The 24,668-nt window shown below is 40.9% G+C and overlaps 1 protein-coding gene across 3 annotated transcripts in view; it reads left to right on the top strand.

The window, feature by feature from the left end:
- The window catches only part of LOC149319520 (amine oxidase [flavin-containing] B-like), a 58,967-nt gene that overhangs the window by 10,191 nt on the left and 24,108 nt on the right, over nucleotides 1–24,668 (top strand). Inside the window, exons 1-5 of one of the 3 annotated variants that reach the window (XM_089511897.1) lie at nucleotides 7,148–7,182; nucleotides 8,043–8,137; nucleotides 12,343–12,480; nucleotides 21,705–21,809; nucleotides 24,526–24,617. In XM_089511897.1, coding sequence (XP_089368023.1) covers nucleotides 21,741–21,809; nucleotides 24,526–24,617 — 161 coding nt within the window. In that variant the 5' untranslated portion in view covers nucleotides 7,148–7,182; nucleotides 8,043–8,137; nucleotides 12,343–12,480; nucleotides 21,705–21,740. Of the gene's footprint in view, nucleotides 1–7,147; nucleotides 7,183–8,042; nucleotides 8,138–12,342; nucleotides 12,481–21,704; nucleotides 21,810–24,525; nucleotides 24,618–24,668 lie in introns of those variants that run through there. The other 2 variants (XM_089511895.1, XM_089511896.1) reach the window with 2 other exon arrangements.

Below are 24,668 nucleotides of genomic sequence, written 5' to 3'. Positions count from 1 at the left end.
TCTATTTCCTGTGTTCACATTCCTTTGGTAACTTTGACTGTCCCTTTTCTTTGGATGCCTAAACTGAATTTCTAAATGCTTGGCTCAGAATTTAAGTTACTGCAATGCTAGAAATTTGGAGATTGAATAAACATTTCTTAGGGGGATGCTCTCATTTTGTAAACACCCCTTCTACTGGAAATAATATAAAAGTGAAAAAAAATGCTGAAGTTATCAATCAGGATTTCCTTTAATGCCTTACCTTGACCTTCTTTTACCAGTTGTTCATGGTAGGCAGGTCAGTGCTGCCAGCCCACTGCATTCTAGAGTTTTAAAATATGTGGCACTAGCCTGGAGTGGAAAATTGTGAACTGGAAAATTGCTACTGGGGCTGTTATTGTTCACTGTACTCTACCTTTTCCCTATATCTGGACCATAAATTATATGAAGCACATAGATAAACACACACAAAAGATGAAATGCTGAAACAGAATTTCTCTAGCTAGAGAATTAATATTATTTAAAACGCAGCTATTGCAAAAGCAAAATATAAAAATCAGGACACTATTTAAAAAACTATTGCAGACAGCTCTTGAGTCTCTTGGTACAGAAAAGAATTCTCATTAGCTGATGGAAGGAAAACAAAGAGGGAGCTATCCTTGCCTCCTAGGTAGGGAGTTCCCAAGTCTGGCAGAAGCCCATTGAGAAGGCTGTCTTCTGAGTTCCCACCAAATGTGTCTGTGAAGGTGGTGGGAGAAAAGGGCCTTCTCCAAAGACCAAAGATCATAGGGCCTGGACAGGCTCATATGGGTAAATTTTGTGTTGTTAACTGCCTTCATGTTAATCATGGTGACTCCTTGGATGAGACTTCTACATTACCCTCTGACCTTCACTGCTCTGCGCAGTCCTACAGGGTCAGGACCATAGCATCTCTGATTGAGTCAAGCCATTTGGCATGTGGTTTCTCTCTCTTTCTACTACCTTCTACCTTTCTTAGCATTATTGTCTTTTCTAATGGTTTATGTCTTCTCATGATGTTGACAAAGTACAACAACCTCAATTTGGTCATCTTGGCTTCAGGGGAATTTTGGACTTGGTCTTCTTGTTAGCTTTTGTTTGTCTTCTTGTTAGCCTTCTTGACTGTCCAACTCTCACATCTTTAGAGGGTAATGGGGAATACAATGGCTTGAACAATTTTCACTTTAGTATTCAGATTTCTGTCTTTGCATTTTAGGATCTTGCCCAGTTCTGTCATAGCTGGCTTTCCCAATCCTAGCCTTCTTCTAATTTTTTGACTGCAGTCAAGAAATGTTTGATCCAAGGTGTGGGAACCCTTTGACTATTTCAATTTTCTCATTATCTAGAATGAATTTTTGTAGATCTTCCATAGTTATTGTTTTTGTTTTCTTAATGTTAAACATCAAGCCTACCTTGATACTTTCCTCCTTGACCCTCTTTAGTAATTGCTCCAGGTCTTTGTTGGTTTCTGCTGTAGTATTGTGTCATCTGCACATCTTTGGTTGTTAATGTTCGTTCCTCCGATCTTCACTCCCCCTGCCTCTGAGTCTAAGCTTGCTCTGCATATTATATTTTCTGCATAACGGTTAAATAAATACGGTGATAGTATATAGTCTTGCCTGATCCCTTTGCCAGTTGGGAACCATTCTGTTTCTCCATACTCAGTTCTGATGGCAGTCTCTTGACTTGAGTATAGGTTATGAACCTACAATAAACTGTAGTGGCATTCCCATTTTTTAAACAGAGTATCCCATAGCTTTTCATGATCTATGCAATCAAAGGCTTTGCTGTAGTCAATAAAGCACCTGCAGATTTTCTTCTGGAATTTCCTGGTGTGCTCCATTATCCATTCTGTATTTGCAATGTGATCTCTAGTGCCCCTTCTTTTTCTGAATCCACCTTGTTCCTCTGGGATTTCTCATTCCATATATGGTAGGAGTCTTTTCTGCAGAATTTTGAGCATGACTTTGCTTGAATGGGAGATTAGTGTGATGGTCCTGTAGTTACTTCAGTCTTTTGTGCCTCTTTTTTGTGTACAAGAATGTACACTGATCATTTTCATTCTGCGGGCCACTGCTTTGTTTTCTGTATTTGTTGGCAGATTTTAGTATTGAACTTAATTCTTCCTCTGTGCTTCGTACCAGTTTTATTTGTGTGTTATCTGTATCTGGTAATTTGTTATTCCCAATTGCTTTGAGTGTGGCTTTCACTTTGCTTTCCAAAATTTGGGGTTCATCTTCATATGTTTCTTTTTCCTAAATGTTATTTATCCTTTCACATTTTTATATAGCTCTTCTGTGTTTTTTTCCATCTTTTCAAATCACATTTTGATTGTGTATTATCGTCCCTTTCTGATTGTAGAGCATCCATATCTTTGGTTTAAATATCTCTTTGAGTTCCTGAATACTGTGGAATAGATCTCTTCCTCTTCCTTTTTTTTTTTTTTTATTATAGGTTTCTATTTCTCTGCATTGATTGTTGTAGAAATTCTTTGTGTCCTTGTGCACTAATCATTGAACAATAGCATTCCTGGTTCTGATTTTGTTCCTGTCTCCCTTTGCTTTTTATCTTTCTTTAATTGCTTGAAGAGTTTCATCTGTCATCCATTGTTTCTTCTCTCTCTCTTTTTTTTTGCCACAGATATTGTTTTTCTGCATTCCTATTTGTCTGTGTCCCTGACTTCTGTCCATAGTTGTTTTGGATCCCAGTCCACTAGTCCTAAGACAGTGGGCCCTTTGTATATGTAGCAATCTGTTCTGGACTCCCCTGCATATGGGAAAAACATGAGATTTCAAGTCCCATTGTTTGCTATGGCCATGTGCTCCTGTGTGCAGTGCTGTGCATACTTTGCAGGTGTGCATGCTATTTTAATGCCTGGGGCTTGCCTTCCATATGAGCTTGAGTCCACAGATGGCAAACCTTTATATGGGGTGAGCGCACTGTAGTGAAAATCTGTTTTTCACACTTTCTTTAAATGCCATTGAATATTTTCCAGATCATATTTTGGCATGGCCATTGATTTGATATTCTTATATAGTTTTATTGTTTGGGATATTCATGGTCTGTGCTGCATTCTGTGCCTGACCTTGTTTTGGCTGCAAGAATAGAGCTTCTCCATCTTCTGTTCCCTATTATGTAATCAATTTGTTATTTGTGTTGACCATTCAGTGATGTCCATGTGTACAATCTCCTCTCCTGTTGTATGAAATAGGAATTTGTGATGAATAGATAAATACATGAATGAATAAACAAATAGATAAATACTGTACACTCTGTCATATAGACCCTGAGCCACATAGGGCTGTTGTTTTTCAAGAGCGCTATCTGGTGGTTTTAGAGCCTTATCACATTATTGAATAAACTCAGGAGGCAAATGAAAAGACCCCATTTTTTTTCACCCTCTGCATGACTCTCATTCTCTTCAAGTTGTAAAAGCATGGGAGAGCATTGCCAAATGAATTATTTCAATTTGGCAAATGGGATGATTTTATGACACTTTTACAACCCCCTCCCACAGGTTTTACAACTGGAAGAGAACGAAAGAGAACGGCGTTATGCAGAGGGAGAAAAAAATGCTTCTTTTCATTTGCCTCCCGACTTTGTTCAATAAGGCGATAAGGCTCTTAGACCTTCGAAATCTAACCAGCACAAGGTATTGCTGAACAGCTCTTAATTATTTATTTTCTGTTTTTCTTGTTTTATTTGAATTGTGAAATGATACTGTTTCATCATTTAAAAGAAGGAAAATTAGAAAAAACTAGTAATGAACATCCTGTAGGGAGAGCAAAAGCCATAAGCATGAAGTTTCTAATTAAAAGGACAGCTCTATGGGGAGTGTCACCTGAATGGGAATTATGTCTACATAAGCAGCAGATGATCCTGGCTATGAAAATGTACATTGCTAGATGCTATACAGTAATGCTTTATTTATTGTGAGGTAAAATTGGATACCCTGATGAAGTTTTTAATTTGAAAGTGTAATGTCTACTTCATTGATTTCTTGATTTAATGAACAGGGATTGTAACTTCCAGACTAAACTGGAGAATGAAAAATTATATTTTGGTTCTACTATATAAGTCAACCTCATGTATAAGTCAAGGTTGGACTTGGGAGTCAAAATTATGGATTTTGATATGACCCATGGATAGGTTGAGGTTAAAATGTAGAGGTGTGTAACAAAGAATGTAATGGATAAAGCCATGAAAATGATGCCAAAGGACTTACAAAATTCCATCAGGCAAAACTTTGCACTCACCCTAAAGATTGGATGGATGAAGAGGAACTACAGTAAATCCTGGCTGTGTGGTGTGTGGGGAAGGTGACCAGACATAAGCAGGGCTAAGAAAATTGCTACATGTTAAAAAGGATAAAAAGGCAAAGAAAAAAAAATAAAAAAGAAGAAAAAGATGACTACAATAGCACCCTTTAACTTTAATGTATAACTTTGCCTGATTTTAACCCAGAAAAGCTGGCAAACATACACAAATGTCTCACTCAGATCCTTCACAACTCGATTTCCCATCACTAGAATAACATCGCTAGAATTCTCTTCTCTGAATAGGCTGGGGAAAGCTAAGAATATAGTTCATCCCAGGAGAATCTAAAAGAAACACGAGCCCCCTCTACTCTCTTGGTGCTCTTTTGATGGGAAGCACCAAAGAGCTGCTGCCACCATTTTTCCACCCAGATATTCAAAAATGCCAGAAATGACACAGTGATGGAGAAAATAGAGGAGGGTTTGGTGTTTCTTTCAGGTTCTCTTGGGATGGACTAATCTCTTGTCCTTTGCCATTCTTCTCAGAGAAAAGGATGGTTCCTTTTTTGATTAGAGTTAAGGTACAGTACTTCCATTGACCCATGGCTAAGTCAACCAACTTTTGGGGATCTATTTTTATTTTTACCTAAAAATTGTAAACTTATACATGAGTACATATAATATTTTAAAAGTAATGTAAAAGTAATATAAGTGTCAGGTTGTCATATACTGGTGAATGCTGTTGCATCATTGCTCTTATTTTTTTAAAAAAAGTACAGATTTTCAGCTACGTGAGACAGTGGGTTTGAGTGTTGGACTATGACTCTGGAGACCAGGGTTCAATTCCCAGCTCAGCCATGAAATTCACTTGGGCAAGTCACATGCTCTAGCCTCAGGGGAAGGGAATGGCAAACCTCCTCTGAACAAATCTTGCCAAGAAAACCCCATGATATGGCCTTAGGGTCACCATAAATTGGAAATGACTTGAAGGCAAACAACAATGACAATGTGGTCCTCCAGATGCTTTTGATCAGTAATCTCTTTATCTTTCACCATCACCTATGCTGAGTAGGGTGATAGGAGGTGCATTCAACTGACATCTGGGGGGTTGCAGTTTCCTGACCCTGGGATTATGTCTTAAAACTATTCTATAGCATTTATACATCTTACATCTTGAGACTGATTAGTTCTGTACAAGTTTATTTCAGAGAGTCAGTGGTGGTCTAAAAGATAGATCTCTGTTTTTGTTACAGAACTCATTCCACTTTTGCATTTTGGTAAATTGGTCATGCTGTGGAGAGGGATGTATTGGTTCAAAAAGATGTGTGATGCAAAGTACAGCACACATGCCTCATCCACGGCCTTGTCATCCACAGCTTTAAGCTTATGTGGACGGCAAGTCCTGGATGTTACAATAGGACATGCACAACCATTGAAACGAATGGAACCTGAGGTCCTGTATTTTTGCCATAAGCGGGGTGGTGGTGGTGGTGGTGGTCTGGAACAGATCCTTTGTGTATACAAAGAGCCCACTGTAATAATCATAGAAATGTTCTGCATGCGCTATTTTCTCTTATCAAGATATCGTTGGTCATATCTTTGGTCATATCTTTAAACTTGAGTGATGAGTGACAGAACCTGTTCAATATTTGTCTTATTTTACTGACCTGACCTTTTTTATTGGGGTGTGTGTGTTAGGGATTGTAGCTCAAGCATGGATCCATGATTGTAGAAAAGACAAACTGACAGGAATACAAAAGGCCAAAATTAGAGAATAATTGTTATGATGGCTGACATTTCAGTCACATAGTAATTTCACTGCAGATTACTTTTTGATAGGAAAGCAATTTCTGCAGATTAAACATGAATTCTAAAAGCCTCTGGAAGCCAATCTCCTTGGTCGCAGTATCTTCAAGTGGATGCTATTTGATAGTAGGTTGCCATAGTTACTTATGAAGGCTTGCTGCATTTGCCTTGCTTAACCTCCGTCTAAGCACCACGGTGCCCTTTGTACAAATAAGATCTATCCTTCTTGATTCTTTGTTGTCTGTATTAATTTTGCTACTGTTGAATCTCCTGGACAAAGCTATTGATTTTCCACAGTGGGTGAATTTGCACAACATGGTAAGCCAGGAACACTGGTGCATGCTGCTTGGTTGCTCCTGCTTCCAGTGGGAGCAGTGAAACCAAGGGTGGGAATCATGTGGTAAGGGTGGGGAGGGTTGTTTGTTTTGTTTTTGTAGTGATCAACCAGCAAAACTACTTGAAAAGCATAAACCAGCAAGCTGCTCATCCAGGACAATCCCAGGTTCTGCGTTGCTAATATTCTGAATGACTCAGTTCAGACAACCTATGCCAGCCTATGTATTAGCCATTAGTCCAATATCAGAATTTCAAATGATCAAGCAAATGGTTATTTGGAACTATTTACCTACTTCTGTTTTTCATCTGCTCACCATTCCCAGCCTCTAATATTATAGTGATAACTGGAATTATCACTTGTCAGTTCAGTCATTATACACCACACCATTCTGAGCCAATACTTTTCAAACACATTTCAAACCATGATTCAAACCATGATTCTGTTTCTGGGATTAGGTTCAGCACCCTTTGACTCTGAAACAAGTAAAGCTTATAACAGAGTATTGAATGGTTGTTTCACAGCTAATGATGTAATTAATTTTTTTCTCTTTCTATAAATGAAGCCTAAACCGTTCCCCCCCTTTTTTCTTTTTTGATTGCAGTATTTCCCCCTAAAAGTGAGTATGCAGCAATCTGTCTAGACAGTAAATCCCAGTTTTGTGATTTTTGTTCTATAGAATAAATCTGAATTTAAGAGATATTATGCTTAGCACAAACACTCATGAAGTATTGTCTAACCAGTGCTAGGTCCCTCCAAGTCCCTCTGGTTTCACAGAGAGAAAGAGAAGTAAGTATACAAATATTTTTCTCCCCATTTAATTTATGAAACATAGAAGTCCTTAATTGTGGCTTTGTGGTGGCATTTTGTTCATGGTTTGACACAATCCTGGCATTTACAATTTAAAAAGGAGTCAGGAAAGACTTGGTAGCTTTTGGGGGCAGGAGCTGGAAGAGCCCTTGACTTGAGCTGCAAAGCCAATCTGAACACTGGGTTAGCTGGTCAGCAATGACTGTAAGGCAGTTTCCCATGTTACTGTTCAGGCAGATTGCTCCTGCATGCATTCAAAGTAGAAGGTGACATTCCAGCCCAATGCCATAGTAATTTCTCAGAGACAAAGAAGTATTTGTACTGAGTAGTAGGTGTTTTCTTTGAACTTTATCCCCTAGGCCCTGACATTTAGATTTACTTTGTTTTATAGCTATTGAAATATTAACGCTTGGCTTTATACAAAGTAGATTTTCCACAATTCTACATGTTTTCTTGAAAGTTTTCAAAAAGGATTCTATTCTCAGTTGGAAGAGAATTGTAAGGCAACAGGAGCACTGTCAAAACTGTCTTTGACTCTATTCTTACATGGACAACATATGATAAGCAGTTTGTTATATCCACTCTTTCTAAATTTCATAATGCCATTTTAATGCTGGCTAATTGGCACGTCACAGTTGGGTCAGTTCAGCCTTTGCAATGTTAGTATTGGGTGGTTTAAATTTCTGAAACTTACCTCACAGTAAAATTACTTGTGTTTATTATTTGTGTTACAGTTTTTAATGGAATTATTGTTTTTAAAGTTAAGAATTTATTTCAAGAAGGTGTAAAATGCCTTGAGTTGAGGAGACAGCATTACTCAGCCTTTGCTTATTTTTTAGGTCTATCAGCAGCCAAATTGCTTTTTGACTCAGGATTGAGTGTTGTGGTTTTGGAAGCCTGTGACAGGGTTGGAGGAAGAACATTCACTGTAAGAGTAAGTAGCCCTGTTTTATATCCCTATATATTGATGTTTTATGTTAACAGTTACAGCTGTATTTCAAACACTTGTTTCCAGTGTAGGACAGATGCCACCACCTCAGCCATGATAGTGGTAATAATAATAATAATAATAATAATAATAATAATAATAATAATAATAAAGTTTATTTATACCTTCCACCTCTCCCACAGATTGAGGGGGGTTTTACAACCTTAAAAGACACTTAGTACAATTTATAATCACTACAACAATAAAATACTAACACTGAATTTACCAAGAATTCCTATTAGTTCCCTAAGAACTACAACTCGTCCATTAGCCAACAATCAGAGTCAAAGAAGAGCAGTTGTCATAACCTTTTTATATGGAATTCAGTGGATAAGCCCACCGGAAGAGATCTGTTTTGAGTGCCTTCTTAAAGCTATCTCCCACTGGATGCACCATCGGCGTCTGAAGCTCAATATGTCCAAGACCGAGCTTCTTGTTTTCCCTCCTAAGCCCACCCTTCACTACTCCTTTTCTATTTCTGTCAATAACGTCTCTATCCAGCCGGTCCAGGAAGCCCGCAGTCTCGGTTTCATATTTGACTCCTCTTTGTTATTTATCCCTCAGATCCAGACTACAGCCAAAGTCTGTAGATTTTTTCTCTATAATATCGCCAAGATCCATCCATATCTCTCAGCTTCTACCACAAAGACACTGGTCCATGCCCTAGTGGTCTCATGACTAGACTACTGTAACCTCCTCTTGGCAGGGCTTCCCCTCTCTCATCTCCACCCATTAATTTCTGTTCAGCATTCAGCTGCATGCATTATTTCACTCGCTCGCCGTTATGATCATATCTCCCCTCTGTTGTCCTCCCTTCACTGGCTCCCTTTTCCTTTCCGCATCAGGTACTAACTTTTGCTACTCACTTTTAAAGCCCTGCATGGGCTGGCCCCTCTTTATTTAACCAATCTTCTCTCTCCCTACATCCCTACTCGCACTCTCCGCTCTGGTAGCCAAAGTCTCCTCTCTCAACCCAGGATCTCCTCTGCCCCATCCCGGATCCGTCCCTTCTCTCTTGCTGCCCTCATTCCTGGAACCTTCTTCCTCTGCATGCATGGCTCATCACTTCCCTAACCAGCTTTAAGGCTGAGCTGAAAACCATATTGTTTAGGGAAGCGTTCTCAGGGAATTTGTGATTGTCATCTGGCTGTCTGATAATATTTGATGTGATGTGATTTGTTTTATATTTGATGTTTTTAATTTGTTTTTTTCTTTTCTATATGGTAATTTTATCTATTCCTCTTTTAATTGTTATTATCTTATAATGTACGCCTTGGGCAGGCTTTTATATACTCTTTAATTTTACCGACTTTGTACAGCGCTGTGTATAATTACAGCACTTTAGAAATAAAGTTTAATAATAATAATAATAAAGGCCTCTAAGGTAGTAATGAGATGGATCTCTTCCGGTAGGTCATTCCAGGGCTATACACAGTATCGCTCCCAAGCGCCCTCTCAGACCTGCTTCCAAAAGGAAGCCCTGGTATACAGAAGACCTCCGGGCAAGGAAGCGGGTTCTGCGACGGCTAGAGCACGCCTGGCGGAAACACCAGCGCTTACCCGACAAGGCTCTCCTAGACCGTCTTTTGGAGGACTACAGAAAGGCAATACGTGCAGCTAAGAACTCGTTCTGTGGTGCACGTATCGCGTCCGCGGAGTTACGTCCAGCAGAGTTGTTCAGGGTTGTGAGGGAGCTAACTCAGCTCCCTCCGGCCCCGAACCAGATCCTTGAACCTTCTAAGGCCTGCTGTGACCAATTTAACAACTTCTTCACGGATAAAACCTCTCGGATAAGCGAAGGTCTCGAGGCCAGTTTTAGAGCAGAACCTAGAGTAGAGGCATCCAGAGCTTCCGTGGACTCGGTTATACTGGATCAGTTTGAGTCTGTCAGTACCGAGGATGTGGACAAGATCCTTCGAAGTGTTAGGAAGACAACATGCTCCCTCGATCCCTGTCCCTCATGGCTAGCGGCGCAGGGGGGATCGGTTGTGACTTCATTGTTACACCGAATTATTAATACTTCTTTGAGGGAAGGGCAATTTCCAACTAATTTGAAATTGGCCATAGTAAAACCTTTGTTAAAAAAGCCCTCCCTCGACCCCCTTTTGCATAACAATTATCGGCCAGTCTCGCTACTGCCATTTCTGGGGAAGGTGATCGAGCGGGCAGTTGCAATCCAGCTTCAATCGATCTTGGATGAAACGGATTATCTAGACCCATTTCAAAGCGGCTTTCGGGTGGGTTATGGGGTTGAGACTGCCATGGTCGCCTTGGTCGATGATCTCCGTCTGGGCATGGACAGGGGTAGCGTGTCCCTGTTAGTGCTCTTAGACATCTCAGCGGCTTTCGATACCATAGACCATGGTATCCTTCTGGAGCGCCTGGCAGAGGTGGGAATCGGGGGCACTGCGCTCCAGTGGTTCCGGTCCTACCTCTCCGGGAGGTTCCAGATGGTGCAGCTGGGAGACGTGTGCTCCGATAAGAGGGCCCTAACATCTGGGGTCCCTCAAGGAGCCATTCTGTCTCCCATGCTTTTCAACATTTACATGAAACCGCTGGGAGAGATCATCCGGAGACATGGGGGGCGGGGTTATCAGTACGCTGATGACACCCAAATAGTTTTCTTTATGTCTCCGACTGATGCAGTGACCGGGGATGGCATCTCTCCTCTCGTGGCCTGTCTGGAGTCGGTAATGGGCTGGATGAGGGAAAACAGACTCAGCCTGAATCCAGAGAAAACGGAAGTACTCGTGATAGGTTCCCCTGGCCCAGGGATGGCGGTGGTTCCACCTGTCCTGAACGGGGTCACGCTTCCTGTGAAGGACTCGGTACGCAGTCTGGGGGTGCTCCTTGATTCGTCCCTCCACCTCACATCTCAGGTGGATGCGACGGTCAGGAGCACCTGTTATCAGCTTCAGCTGATACGCCAGCTGCATCCCTACCTGGGCCGGAGGGACCTTGAAACTGTAGTACTCGCTCTGGTAACCTCTCGTTTAGATTTCTGCAATGCGCTCTACATGGGGCAACCCTTGTACCAGACCCGGAAGCTGCAATTAGTGCAGAATATGGCAGCTCAACTGGTCTCTGATACATCTAGAGCCAGTCATATAACACCAGTGCTTAAAGATCTTCACTGGCTGCCTATCCGCTTCCGGGCGCAATACAAGGTGTTGGTTATTACCTATAAAGCCCTAAATGGCTTGGGCCCAGGGTATCTGAAGGACCGCCTCTCTCCATACAATCCGCCCCGCACACTCAGATCATCCGGGCAGCAACTTTTAAGTGTCCCAGAGGCTAGATTAGTTTCCACCTCCAGAAGGGCCTTTACTACCTCGGCCCCCAGCCTCTGGAATTCGCTGCCCAATGAGCTCCGCTCAGCCACCTCCCTAGCCCACTTTAAGAAGGGGTTGAAAACTTACTTCTTCGAGCAGGCCTACCCCTGATTTTCTGTCCCTGAATGCTCTCCTCCTCTTCTCCCCCCTCCGCTGGCACTGTTGGCTGGCAGAAGTTTTATTGTTTTAATGTAATGGTTTTAATGGTATTGTTTTATTTACTGTTTGTTTCTGTTGTACACTGCCCTGATTATAAGAAGGGCGGTATATAAATAAAATTTTATTATTATTATTATTATTCCATAATCTTGGGGCCGCAGCAGTGAATGCCTTATGTGAAGTTGTCATTAACCTGGTATTATAATATTCTAGTAAGAACTTCCCAGATTTTCTGAGAGTGCGGGGTGGATTATGTAGGGAGAAGCACTCCCACAAGTAACTTGGACCCGAGCCATGTAGGGCTTTAAAGGTAATAACCAACACCTTGTATTGCACCCGGAAGCTAATTGGCAGCCAGTGAAGAGATTTCAGTATTGGTGTTATATGGTCAAACCTAGATGTTCCAGAGACCAATCTGGCTGCTGCATTTTGAACCAATTGAAGCTTCCGAATTTGGTACAAGGGTAGCCTTATTAAATTTTTGGTCTTAGCCCCAGAGAAACTAATCTGAATGATATTTTGTGTTTTAGGGCAAGGAGTATTTGAAACATACACCCCATAGAACAAACTTTGGTAGTTGCTGCAGAAACTCTGGTTTTTAATGAAGCATCTCAAGATACATTTGATCTTCCAAATATTTCACTCCTGTTTCTCTGTTAGAATAAGCATGTCAAGTACGTTGATCTGGGAGGAGCATATGTGGGACCAACACAGAATCGTATATTGAGACTATCTAAGGAACTGGGACTTGAGACATACAAAGTGAATGAAGTTGAGCATCTCATTCATCATGTCAAAGTAAGATCAATTTTTTAAACTGTTCTAATCATTTAATATTTCTCGCATTTGCTAATTAGCCATGAAAAAATTACCATTCCTTTTTGATCTGACAGAAAGCCAGCTTTTCTAGCGGTGGCGCAGCTTTGCGGCACTTCCTGGGCCAGGTTCAAAGAGATAAAGATATATTGTGTTTGTCTGTCTTGCTATCTTTTAGATGGGATATCTTTTTACTAAAGTTTAACCATTATTTTTACATTATTATTTTTTTACACCCACCCACCCCTTCTCTCACTTTATGAGTAACTTTTGCATTCATACTTAAAAGTGTAGTTTCCTATTAGGCCCTCTTTTGTATTTGAATAAATCTTGGACAGAAACTTTTTTAAAAAAACAACTAACCTTGTTGTACTGGGAAGTCTTAATGCCTTATGAGCTTCCCTAATTATATTTCCAAAGCAGTCCCAGGATATAGTACTAAATTATTCAATATGGGCCAGACATTGATTGTCAGATTACATAAACCCAGTTTGTTTCTCTTGAATGGCAAAAGATTAATGATGACTGCCTGGGCCATTTTACCTGTATGTCAGACAACGGTAGTAATGTTAATCATTATGTTATTATATTACATTCTATTTGGCAGCATTTCACTAATTTTTTTACTGTAGCTGTAATGGCAGATAGTGATCATCACTGAGTGCAAATGGTTTGCAACCCCTCTGGCTTTCCGGATATTGCTAATGCGCCCCAAAGTAGAATAGAATCAGCCAGTCACTTATTTTTGCATTGTGTGTGCAGGCTTGTGGGTGAACACCAACTATATCAAAGGGCTATTAAACCTAGATCTTGTCTCTAAAAGAACCAGAAGCCACCCTCCCTCCAGTGGTGGGTAACTTCACTTAAAAATTCAACCTTATCCATCAATTTTCCTTCCCATCCTAGCTGCTGCCTAGACCTTGTTTTCCTCAAAAAGTTAGTGTTCCTTAACTACAGAAACAATAATTGGCAGCATTCATTTTCTGTGCTGCCAGCATCCACATCTATGCATTGGAGAGTTTCCTTCTCTCCAAATCTCCCTTGCATGCCCACTTCATTCTTGCTCCTCCTCTTCTTGGCCTTTCTTCCCCACCATGCCTCTATTTCCTTGTGTTTCTAACCTCACATCCTATATTGTCCCATTTAATTAAGCTACCATGTCAGCTAGCATGCAGCTTTCCCCTTTATTTTCTCCTAATAGCATATGCTCTTCCTGATTTTTAACAGGACTGTCCCTACCAATAGGCAACTTGAGACAGCCATCTTGGGCAGCAAATGCCAGGGATGGAGAATGGCAACAAAATGTTGTTGGTAGGGCTGTATCTAATGGCCTGCCTGTGTACTAACTTTCCTCCTTCAGAAGGACACTGTACAACTACAAAATAAGTGTTAAATATCAATCTAATCAGCTTCTTCTGTACAGTTGGCCCTCCAATTTCACGGATTCTTTATCCAAGGATTCAACCACTTATGGCTTGAAAATATTCAAAAAATATAAATTCCAAAAAGCAAACCTTGATTTTGCTATTTATATAAGAGACACTATTTTATTATGCCATTGTATTTAATGGGACTTGAGCATTCATGAATTTTGGTAACTATGGGGGGTTCTGGAACCAAACTCCAATGGATACCAAGAGCCCCAGTATATAGAATGGTGTAGGGGGATTTTTATCTTGTCCTTTGCCTCAGACAGCATGTCTTGGGTCAGCTGTGGATCTTCCACACTGTAAGATATCTACAAACTTCCTCTCTCAGTTATCCCTTATTACTTGATTTTCCTGCCCTTTCTGTCCTGCTCTCTGCAGGGTGCCTTCTCCTATTTCATCCCACTTTCTGGGAGGCTCTTGTAACTTAGTCCATTGCCTGCCCAGCAAATGTCCTTTCGAAAAATCCCCCTTAGTCTTAATTCAGTAGATGATTCATTGTCTCAGGACCTATTTTCCCCACTCCTTAGTCTAACCCAAAATGGTGGTCTGTGGAAACTATGTAAATGTTATAACAATATAGTGCAAGTATGGTACTGGTTCTGGAACATTGCGGGGGGGGGGGGGGCGGGGGGGCGGCAAGTGGGATGCTGGTCCACCACATCAGTTAACTTGAGAACCATGACTCAAACCCAAAAGTTGTTTATCTCCTGAGGATCAGCAGGAGAGGTTTTAATTGCAGGGGTTTTTTTATTCTGACAGCTCTCAGCACGTGGCATGAACAGGAATATCCAGCCAATTAATAATAGTTATAGCTTTCTTTGCTACAAATACAATCCAATATAGACTAGGTTATGATAATTTTTACCTTAGATGAAACAGTAGGAGTCATCTATTCTTCATGGTGGGTAACATACAAAACAGATGACCACCAAAGTTCAACAAAGAAGCAAACAACTTTTGGATGTATGTAGAGTACCCTAGCTTGAAGAGTTCTACACACTAACAGTCTAAATATACATGATAACAAAAATAGGTAAAATATTTCTTTATTTAAAGGTAAAATTAAAAATACAGGCCAACTCACATCTAATTATATTTATCACATGAGAGGTGGTGTTACTATATCAATGAGGGTTGTTCCTCCTAGGCATGGCAATATTACCTGGGAGTGGGCCAGCCTTTAGTTAGCAAATTTAAACATGGTGAAGCATGTATTGAATGTTTGCCCGCTTTCCTCATGGCAGCTCTCTGACTTTGGCCTTTAAATGATTTTTATTGATGCTCATGCATCAGGTTTTTAAAAGTTATAATATTATGGAGGTCTTAGACAAAGTCATATTTGCTGATTGACACTGAGTCAAAGTAATCCAGAGGATTTGCTGCTAAGATTTAGTGAGTTAAATCCCAGTTCAGACATGAGGGTGTATGTCACTGTGTTAGAGCACACACACACACACATCTGTACAACTGAAATAAAGATCAGTTTATTTTGTTTGTTATAACTTAATAGTTATGCAGGAATTGGGATACATTTCTGATGAACCAATACTGGATTGTTCTTACACTTGCTGACGCTAGCTGATGCCTTTACAAGACATTTTAAAAGCTTATCTTCAAGTCTCTTTGGAAGCTTTACTGTGGGTCATGTAAGAACTCCTGCTGCTTTGCTGATGATGAGTGCTTCAAAGTAAATTAAATTCACTAATTGAAGAGCTTCTGCTGTTCGAGTAATATGCAGCTTTTCATCTAATGCTAATTTGTCAAAATAGTTTTTGACGCAAAGGATGTGTGTATTAGAATATATGGACTGAACATAGGAACAGGTTACAGAATAGGATAAGACTCTCCACTGAGATGCAGTTTTCTTAGAGATGATCCACATGTACATGTTATTGGACAATGAAGAACAAAGTCAAGGAATGATATGTGTGGTTCAATATGCCTGTTATAGCAGATATGGAGCAGGGTTGTAGCTGAGTACATTCAGAAGTTTTAAGATTCAGCGGAAGTTTGGGAAAGACTTCTATCTGAAACCTCAAAGACTCACAACCTCAGAGTGTAAACATACTGAATTAGACAGGCCAAATGTCTGACAATAGTAGAAAGCAGCTTCCTGTGTTTTTTTCTCATGATATGTAGGCATTTTGTGGTGTGATGTCAAGCCACCTTATGCATTGTTACCCCTCTGCCAAGAACAGTGGGAGAAAACATATGCCATGGTAACATGGTAATTAAATGGCATGTTATGAGGAAGGCAAGCATGACACTGAGATGCTACTTTTCATGGCACATGAATGCCATAATGCATGGTTGTTATTTGAAAACATTCATGTCTTATCAAACAATATTCCAGAAATTCCATATTGCTTTACACTAACCTTAGAAAAAAAGGGGGGAGTTGCATAATAATTGTCAGAATTCCTTTGCAAGCCTTTTCAATCAAGGCAGTTGCTTCTTCATTCAACCCAAGTGATTAGGTATTATGTGAATCAACCTTACAGACCATCACCTTCATTCTTTTTATTATGGGATCATTTAAAATCCATGGAGGCTTAGGACAGAGCAATCTTTTTGCTCTTCATGGGAAATAGCAGCATATATCCCTGTCTTCATCTATGCTCAACCTGTATAGTTATAAATATGTTCAAATACTACCAATGTCAACAAGCCTTCAAAGATGTCTCTCCAAAGAAGCACAGTTCTGGGTAAACACTCCACACATAAAGCAGGTCTACACTGACAATAATACTCCTGGCTGCTCTCAGAGTATTTTGGTTCTGAAGCTGCCCTGAGTTCCCCCATTACCTGTGCATTCCAGAGCAATACTGGCCAGCTATTTACAAAGCTTCCATTGCCATTTCTGCTGGCACAGGTCACTCCCTCTGAGGCCAGAAACAAGGTGTCCAATGCTGATCACATGGCTGGGTGCCTTGTTGTGACTTCAGTGCAAATGCCCTGCACCAGGGATGACAGCAGTGGGCACTGGCATCCTTGCACTGAGTGTTACCTGGTTTGGAGCGTGGGGCTTGTGGGGGGCAGGGCTTGTGGGGGTCCTCTCCCTGTGTCACCCCATCTTTTTCCTGATGAGGAAAAGAGCAGAATAGCACAGGGGTGGGAGCATGTGTAGGGGAGTGGGGGATAGATCAAGGAGTGAGTCGGAACATGCTTGGGGGAGTGCAGGATGGTGCATGTTTCGGAGCATTCCTGGGGGAGTGTGGGATGACCAGGAGGGAGAACACGTGGGACAACATGGGATGGCATGGGAGGTGGGAGCGCATGCGGGGACAACGCAGGGGGGAGGGCAGGGAGAGGCCTGACCAGGTGTCACCCCCCCCTTCTGGAATTTCACCTGGTGCAGGCTGCACCATCACACCCTCCAACCAACAACACTGGTGGCACAGCTGGCACAGCTGGGCAGTGTGTAAGATGTCTCCTGGTATTGCAACAGAGTGCTTCATTTTTTCTTGGAAGACCTGGAGCAAATGGTGAAAGGTTTTTTTTTTTTTTTTTAAATGATTGAATGCAGGGAAGGCCCGGATTCACTGTGGAACAGCTCTTCCCATTTGAAGACAGTCTGCAGTTGAATTGGGCCTTTGGCCCAGCATCATAAAGACAAAGCAAAACAAAGATGGGGGAAAACTGGTTTATTTGGTCCATGTAGACATGCTCATGGAACTTCTAGTACAGTTGAATGGAACAAATAGAACAACGTGCCTGCATTGTGTCATTCTAGGATACATGGTAGGTTGCAGATTTTCAAAAGCTGAATGTATTTTGCTCCATGTATTGATCCATTTTTTTTATTATGGAAAAAGTAACATCTGAACAGTCTAAAATATACTTGACTACATTTGACAGATTGTATATAGGAAAAAATGTATGTATTAATGGAGGATTAGTATTTCATTTTTCTTCCTCTTGTTTTGCAACTATAAAATATTTAAATGGCATTACAAATTTGTATAAAATGCATTAACGACATTCTTACCTAAGTGAAACCTGTGATTCACCATGTTTCAAGGCTCTCATAGACCTTGTTCATTTTATTTCTGAAACTGACTCAGTGTGAAAATGTTATTTGCTAGCTTCTGGTCATGAATAAAATATGAGAGGCTGTTCTAGATTCAGATTTAATTAGCAGAGAAATAAGTGATTACTGTATTGGAATGCATGCGGCTTTGTGGTGGTTCTTTTATGGTACTAATGCAGTGATACATGCAAGTTAAATCACTGTGATTTATTAACGCTCCTGACCTGGTCTACAAAAATAAATGGCAGTTGCTACTGGCGTAACTTGGAGTATAACAGTTTAAGTGGATTTTAAATGACTAGATTAAATTGCTTCCATTTTTCTTTTTCAAACTTTCCTTTAAAACCCATTCTAATCAAGGCCAAAATATGAAATAGTGGTTCTTTGATTTAAGCAGACCTTGGAAATGCTACTGGCTTATATCCAGTTGTTAGTCTTGATTGGATAGAACCACCCACTGAATCAATGGAAACCTCATCTTCCACACAGGGTGGCCAGATGTCATAACTGCAAAAGAGGACAAGGCACTGCAAAATGTAGGGTATTCAAGAAAAATGTTGGGTGTTACAAAACAAAAGCTTAAGACACTACTATAAATATAGATTCACATAATTTACACATATAAATTGACAAAAAAAAAATGAACAAACCCAAAACCTCCCAATGCCCCCTGATGCTTTTGTATCCCTTTCACCCTCTGGCTGCCCCCTCCATAGAAGTGAAAGGGTGGAAGAGAGGCAAGGCTGTCAGTCCAGCACCCATGCTCAACTCTAGCTGCATGCCCTGACCCACAGAAAAGGAGGCAGACACCATGGCGCCAGAACTCCCTGGGGCAAATCGCTGCCACCTTTGGAGCCTTCTCAGCAGGAAAAGAAGGAGGAAGAAAGGGTAGAGGATGAGCCCTTTCTTGGGTGGCACCGCTGGGCCAGGCTATTTCTGGAGTGCTCTTTTTCACCAGGGAGCCCTGATGGCACAGTGGTTAAATGCTGGTACTGCAGCCACTCGGTCACAGTCTCAAGGTAGTGAGTTCGATACCAGCCAGGGGATCCAGGGTTGACTCAGCCTAGCACTCTTCCAAAGCTGCTAAAATGAGTACCCTGCTTCTTGGGGGCAATGAGTTTACACATTGTAAACTGCTTAGGGAGTGCTAAAGTGCACTGATAAGTGGTATAGAAATGTACTTGCTATTGTTTGTTATTGATGGGCAAAAACCCACCAGTGCCTCCCAATCAAACTACTTTTCCACTTTGATTCACATGTGATAAATTCCTCCTGCTGCAGTTCCAATATGCAGTCACATGGTGTGAGTGGGCATGATTATGCTCTTCTCCTCCTTTCATCTTTTCCCTGCACTATCCCCAAGCAGGCTTTTGTTTCCTTTTTATTTAATGGATTGCCATGATCACATAATTGTGCTAAAATAAATAAAAGTAAAAGTAAATACAGACTAAAAGACATGTTGGGAAGGAGTTAGGGCAGGGAGGCAGAGCTATGGAGGCCAGCATGCAGAAAGCAGAGACTAGGTCAGAAGCAGTACCATCACGTTTTTGAAGTGCTGTGTAATAATGAGTGTCCTCAACCCAGTATGTTTGTGTTTTCTATACAGATGTTATTTGGTCATTTTATGAGCCTGGTGTGCTTCAAGCAAAAACAAACTGTCTTAACCTGTGTGCTTTTACTCACAATAGATAGATAGATTATTATTATTATTTGTCTGTGGCAAAATATCCATTACAAAACATTCAGACTGGTGACAAAATTACAATTGTATTAGACACAGAATGAAAAAAAAGTTAAAATAAAAAACAAACAAACAAAAGGCTACTGGATAAAACATTGAGCCAACAATAATAATGATAACTACAACAACTGATCTCTTTTACAATCCATTGCTACTGCCTTCAAGAAGTTGCAGCAGATCTTTTGTGCTGCTGCTGCAAAGGTGGCAATCAAGTGTGATGGATTTAGAATGATCGGTCAACAAGCCACAAATAATATCAGACAATGGCCAACCCACCCTCATTCTCAAGAGATCTCCCAAAAAATATGTCCTGGGGTCACTATATAAAGGGCATTGTAATAAAGAGTAAACTAGGTCTCCCAATTTCCCAGAACCACAAATACATAATAATTGTGTATTTCAGCATCCTTGATTATTTCAGCATGCTTGATTATTTATTTACTAATAGTATAATACATGATAAGCAGTTTCTTACTGTTCAATACCAAGATTTTTCCTTGTGGCCTAAATATGACTTTTTCTTTGAATGGATTTGCTTCAGATTTCCTTAGGTTGTAATTTTAAAATCACCTTGACATATCCTATATGCAGCTAATATTTTTATCCTCAGAGTGCCTTTTGTTTATATTTCACTTTTAAAGCAGCTGCACACTTTACATGAATTTGTTACTTTGGTTTCATCATAGATATAGTATACTAGTTAAATATACTACCGTAAGTAAAATCAGACAGAAAATCTGGTCCATAAAATCTCTCCTGTCAAGTGATTCATACTGAGAACAATTTGTTGACATTGTAAATCAGATTATAATGCTTGTGTTGCAGTTCATTTGAATTAATTTGCCAGTTTAACCAGACACATTATCAAATCCCTATTACAGTTAAATATTATACACAAGCAGCCTAATCCACAATTCAATTAAGCTAAAAATAGAAACCAGTTTAGTTCTTTTGATTGAAACAGGGAGGCTAACCTGGCCTAAATGCTTTTCCATTAGTTTGTAATATGGATTGTATCTGCTGTGTCCATTTCTAGTGCTGTGTCTTTAAGAGGCATGCTGGTACCATTTCCCAGGTATCAACATTAATATATGGAGATGCCAGCAAAACTAACTAGGAACTGTGAGAGAGCTGTAAGAACTGTTTGCAATGTCTCAGAGAAGGAACTGGCACGATGACAGCCTGAATTCTTCAAATGGGAAGATTGCTGGTTTATTCACCCAGGAACCCTTGCTTTTGACTCTGTTGGTCTGAATTTACCAGGAACACTGTTATCAATTACAAACAATAGTACTTGGGAAACTACAGCCTAAATCCTGTTGTTCATCTGGTTTAGAAAAGATCCATTCAATCAATGGGATTTGCGTATTTGTTGATTCACCCATTCAGCAACTGATTGAATAAGTCCACTGTAGGTGGGACTAACCAACAGGATGTCAGTCTACATTTCCGGAGTGCCACCAGGACCTAGACAGCACAGTAGCACCAAGTGGTAGCTAGAGATGCAGGAAAGACAAACTAGAAATGACACATACAGACCTCTCTCTTCCACTCACACTTTGGCAGTAGTATGAACTGCTGATAAGTGTTATGTAAGTGGTAAGTCTGGAGTATTGGGAGTCTGGATTGATGGAAGGGATGTAATAAGGATGGGTATAAAGGAGAAAGGTGCTTAGAGGAGATGTAGGTATGGGCTGTCTCACCAATAAGCTGGTCCAGTTTTCTAACATTTTGAAAAATGACTCATTTCTGAGTTTGATATGAGCCTAAATGGTGCCTCTCATGAAGGATGTACTGTACAATTTTGATGTGAGCCTCAGTAATATAGTTTTTTTGAAACACACACACACACACACACACACACACGCACACACACGCACACACACATTAAAAACCTAGTTTTTCACAGCCTCATTGTTTATGTTGTTTGATTGACATAAAGTTGGCCAATTTAGAGTTAAAACTGGACTTGAATGCTGCTTATCTTTTTGTTTCTGCTTTGTAGGGCAAATCTTATCCTTTCAAAGGCCCCTTTCCTCCGATGTGGAATCCCATTGCCTATCTGGATTACAACAACCTGTGGCGGACAATGGACGAAATGGGGAAGGAGGTATTAAGCTCTTGATCAGTTAAGGAACACAACTGTTGAGACAGCTGATGTGTTTCAAACAGCAGCCTCGGGATCCAGGCTTCAGTGTCCTTTGGCAAAGTGTGGCTCCTCCATCATGCTCAAGGATGCAGGTCTTTCTCTTTTCACCACATTGTACTCCAGGTTCCCACTCCCCCCTCCAGCTGCCCAATAATATTTTTCTGCATTGTTGGGCTGATTTTCTGTGGCCCTCAAAAGCAAGAAGGAAAGTAGCCTAACATCTAATAGAGAAAAAAACATGTGATATAATTTTGAGGTTTTAACCCTGTGCATACAAATTGGTGGGTGAATCCCACTGAATTTCAGAGAACTTATTTGCTTCCTATGAATCACGCACTCCTCCTGAATATGTAGGACTAAAATTGTTAACCGAAGTATTGGTTATGCTCAGTGTTTATGCTCAGTGTTTTCATAATAAAGTTGTCCATCTTAACCACTCTGAGCTCTTGGTTGGACTGAGAGACTTAGTGGGTGGGAATGGAACATCTTGGCCAATGCTCTCTCTCTCTCTCTCTCTCTCTCTCAATCTCTCTCTCTCTCTGTGTGTGTGTGTGTGTGTGTGTGTATTTATTCCTTCCTAACCAGATTCAGGGCTTATCCCAACTTCGTATCTTATCTGGAGTGACATAGTGAGGCTAATATTTTTGTTTGTCCCAAGAAAATCAAAACCATGAGCCCTTTTGAGGGGTCTATCTACAGTATATCCATTGGCTCATTTCAGAAATCTAACAAAACCATTGTTTTACACTGAACGTGGTACAGAATGCAATGCATGGTTTGGACTGCCAAATGTAAAGGACAGTTTTGAGCAGATTGTTTGTTGTCATTTTCTGTTTGCTCATGGTTCTCATTTTTATGGAACTGCAGGTGTGTCTGGAGATGTGAGAGAGCAAGTTCAGGATAGTGGTTTGAGTGTTGGCTCTGACATTATGACTCTGAGAGACCAGAGTTTAAATCCTCACTAGCAATATAAACCCACTCGGTGGCCTTGGGGAAGTCAGACTCTCTCAGTAAATTGCAAAGCCCCTCTGAACAAATCTTGCCAAGAAAACCCCATCTTTGATTAACTTTAGGTCAAGTCAGAAATGACTTGAAGACACTCAGCAACAAGAAGTGACGATAGAAAAGTAGCTATAACAAGAGCTGAAACTATAGCCTGGTATAAACAGGCCCTAAACAATGCCTTCATCACACCCCACAACCCTAGTATGTGACTAGGGCATCATCGCTGTGCAGCGCTGTATAGATGGCACACGCAGCGATGGTATCGCTGCTGCGCTGCATCCAAATGGAGCAGTGCAGCAGCAAGGTGTTCGCGTCACCGCAGGCTGCTTGTGGTGGCGCTGCTGTGCAGCAACAAAAGGTGGCCCCAGCCCACCCTTTCGGGTCCGCTTGTACCGGGCCATTGAAACAGAAGTAGTACAAACCATGGTTTGCAAGCCCATTCCAGAACAGTTTCTTGAATCTGTTTTCCTGGCCAACTCAAAATATGCTTTGTCATTTCACACTAATTTTCACAAACCACAGTTTACTCTGATGCATGAATTGTACCATTATTTGGCCTGTGACTACAGCACATATTTTCGGTCACAATTTTTCACTTACAAAATGGAGGCACAGTAGTTGAACATTTCAAGCTTCTGGGATCTCATTTATTTTTAATAAATGAGCCTGGTATGTAGAGGACATATGCTTGGAATTTAATATTTCCCAGCCTAGTGGGCAGTGTTAGGAGGCCAGGGTACTGCACTGCTCTCCTTGGAGAACTTAGAAGCCCAGATTTCTCCAAATACCCTCAAGGGGCTGTGGAGACAATTTTGCCATGTTTTTAGGCTCCTTGCACCATTTTAGGCCCAGGAGAGGGCTTCCCTACCAAATTCTGGTTTACTTTTGTTTTTAAAAAGGACCTTTCCCAAGCCTAAAATGGCCTGGGAGGGCAAAACAATGGCATTTAGCATCTGCATTTCTATACCACTTAATAGTGAACTCAGCATTCTCTAGGCGATTTACAATCTGTAAGTCAGTTGCCCCCAACAAGCTAGGTATTCATTTTACCAACTTACCAAAGGACTCTATGGAAGGTTGAGTCAACCTTGGAGTCCTGGGATCGAACTCACAGTGTTGTGGCTGTAGTACCAGCATTTAATCACTGTGCCAACTGGGCTCCTTCAAAACAAGGGCATTTGAGGGACATGAGGCAGCAGCGTCACGGGGTGTGTGGACTGCACCAGGTGACACCTGGCTCTGTGCCCCCCTCCCCACAACTCCCTGCTGATTGCCACAGCATGTGGCAGGGAGCGAGAGGCTCAGGGCACCCCTTCCTCCCTGCTCAGCGCCGCTTTACATGTGTGTAAATCTGCACTGGATAGGGAAGAAGGGGTGCCCTGGGCCTCTCCTTCCCTCCTTTCTCAGTGCAGCTTTACACATGTGTAAAACCACACTGGGCAGGGAGGTGAGGGCAAGTCCTTTTGGCCCTGCACCCTGAAGGATATATAAAAATATAATTAGTATTTTGGCTGTAAAATGCTTGTTAGATTTGCCTTGAAATGGAACAAAATACATTGCTCATTTGAAAGAAGTACTGGCCCTGAATAAAAAGAAGTGTTGAATTCTAAATACTTAAACAGTACATTCTGTGATTTTTTGCACTCAATATGTAACTCCTATTCTCTTTTAGATCCCCAATGAAGCCCCCTGGGAGGCACCACATGCAGATGAATGGGACAAAATGACCATGCAAGAATTAATAGACAAAATCTGCTGGACAAAGTGAGAAGTGTTTTTATACATACTACGTTTATAAGATAGTTATCCATAGTA

This window comes from Sceloporus occidentalis, unplaced genomic scaffold (assembly GCF_023333645.1).
Source record: "Sceloporus occidentalis isolate IW3139 unplaced genomic scaffold, rSceOcc1.0.p SCAF_2, whole genome shotgun sequence".
Classification (NCBI taxonomy): domain Eukaryota; kingdom Metazoa; phylum Chordata; class Lepidosauria; order Squamata; family Phrynosomatidae; genus Sceloporus; species Sceloporus occidentalis.
This window is presented reverse-complemented; position numbering and strand designations above follow the sequence as displayed.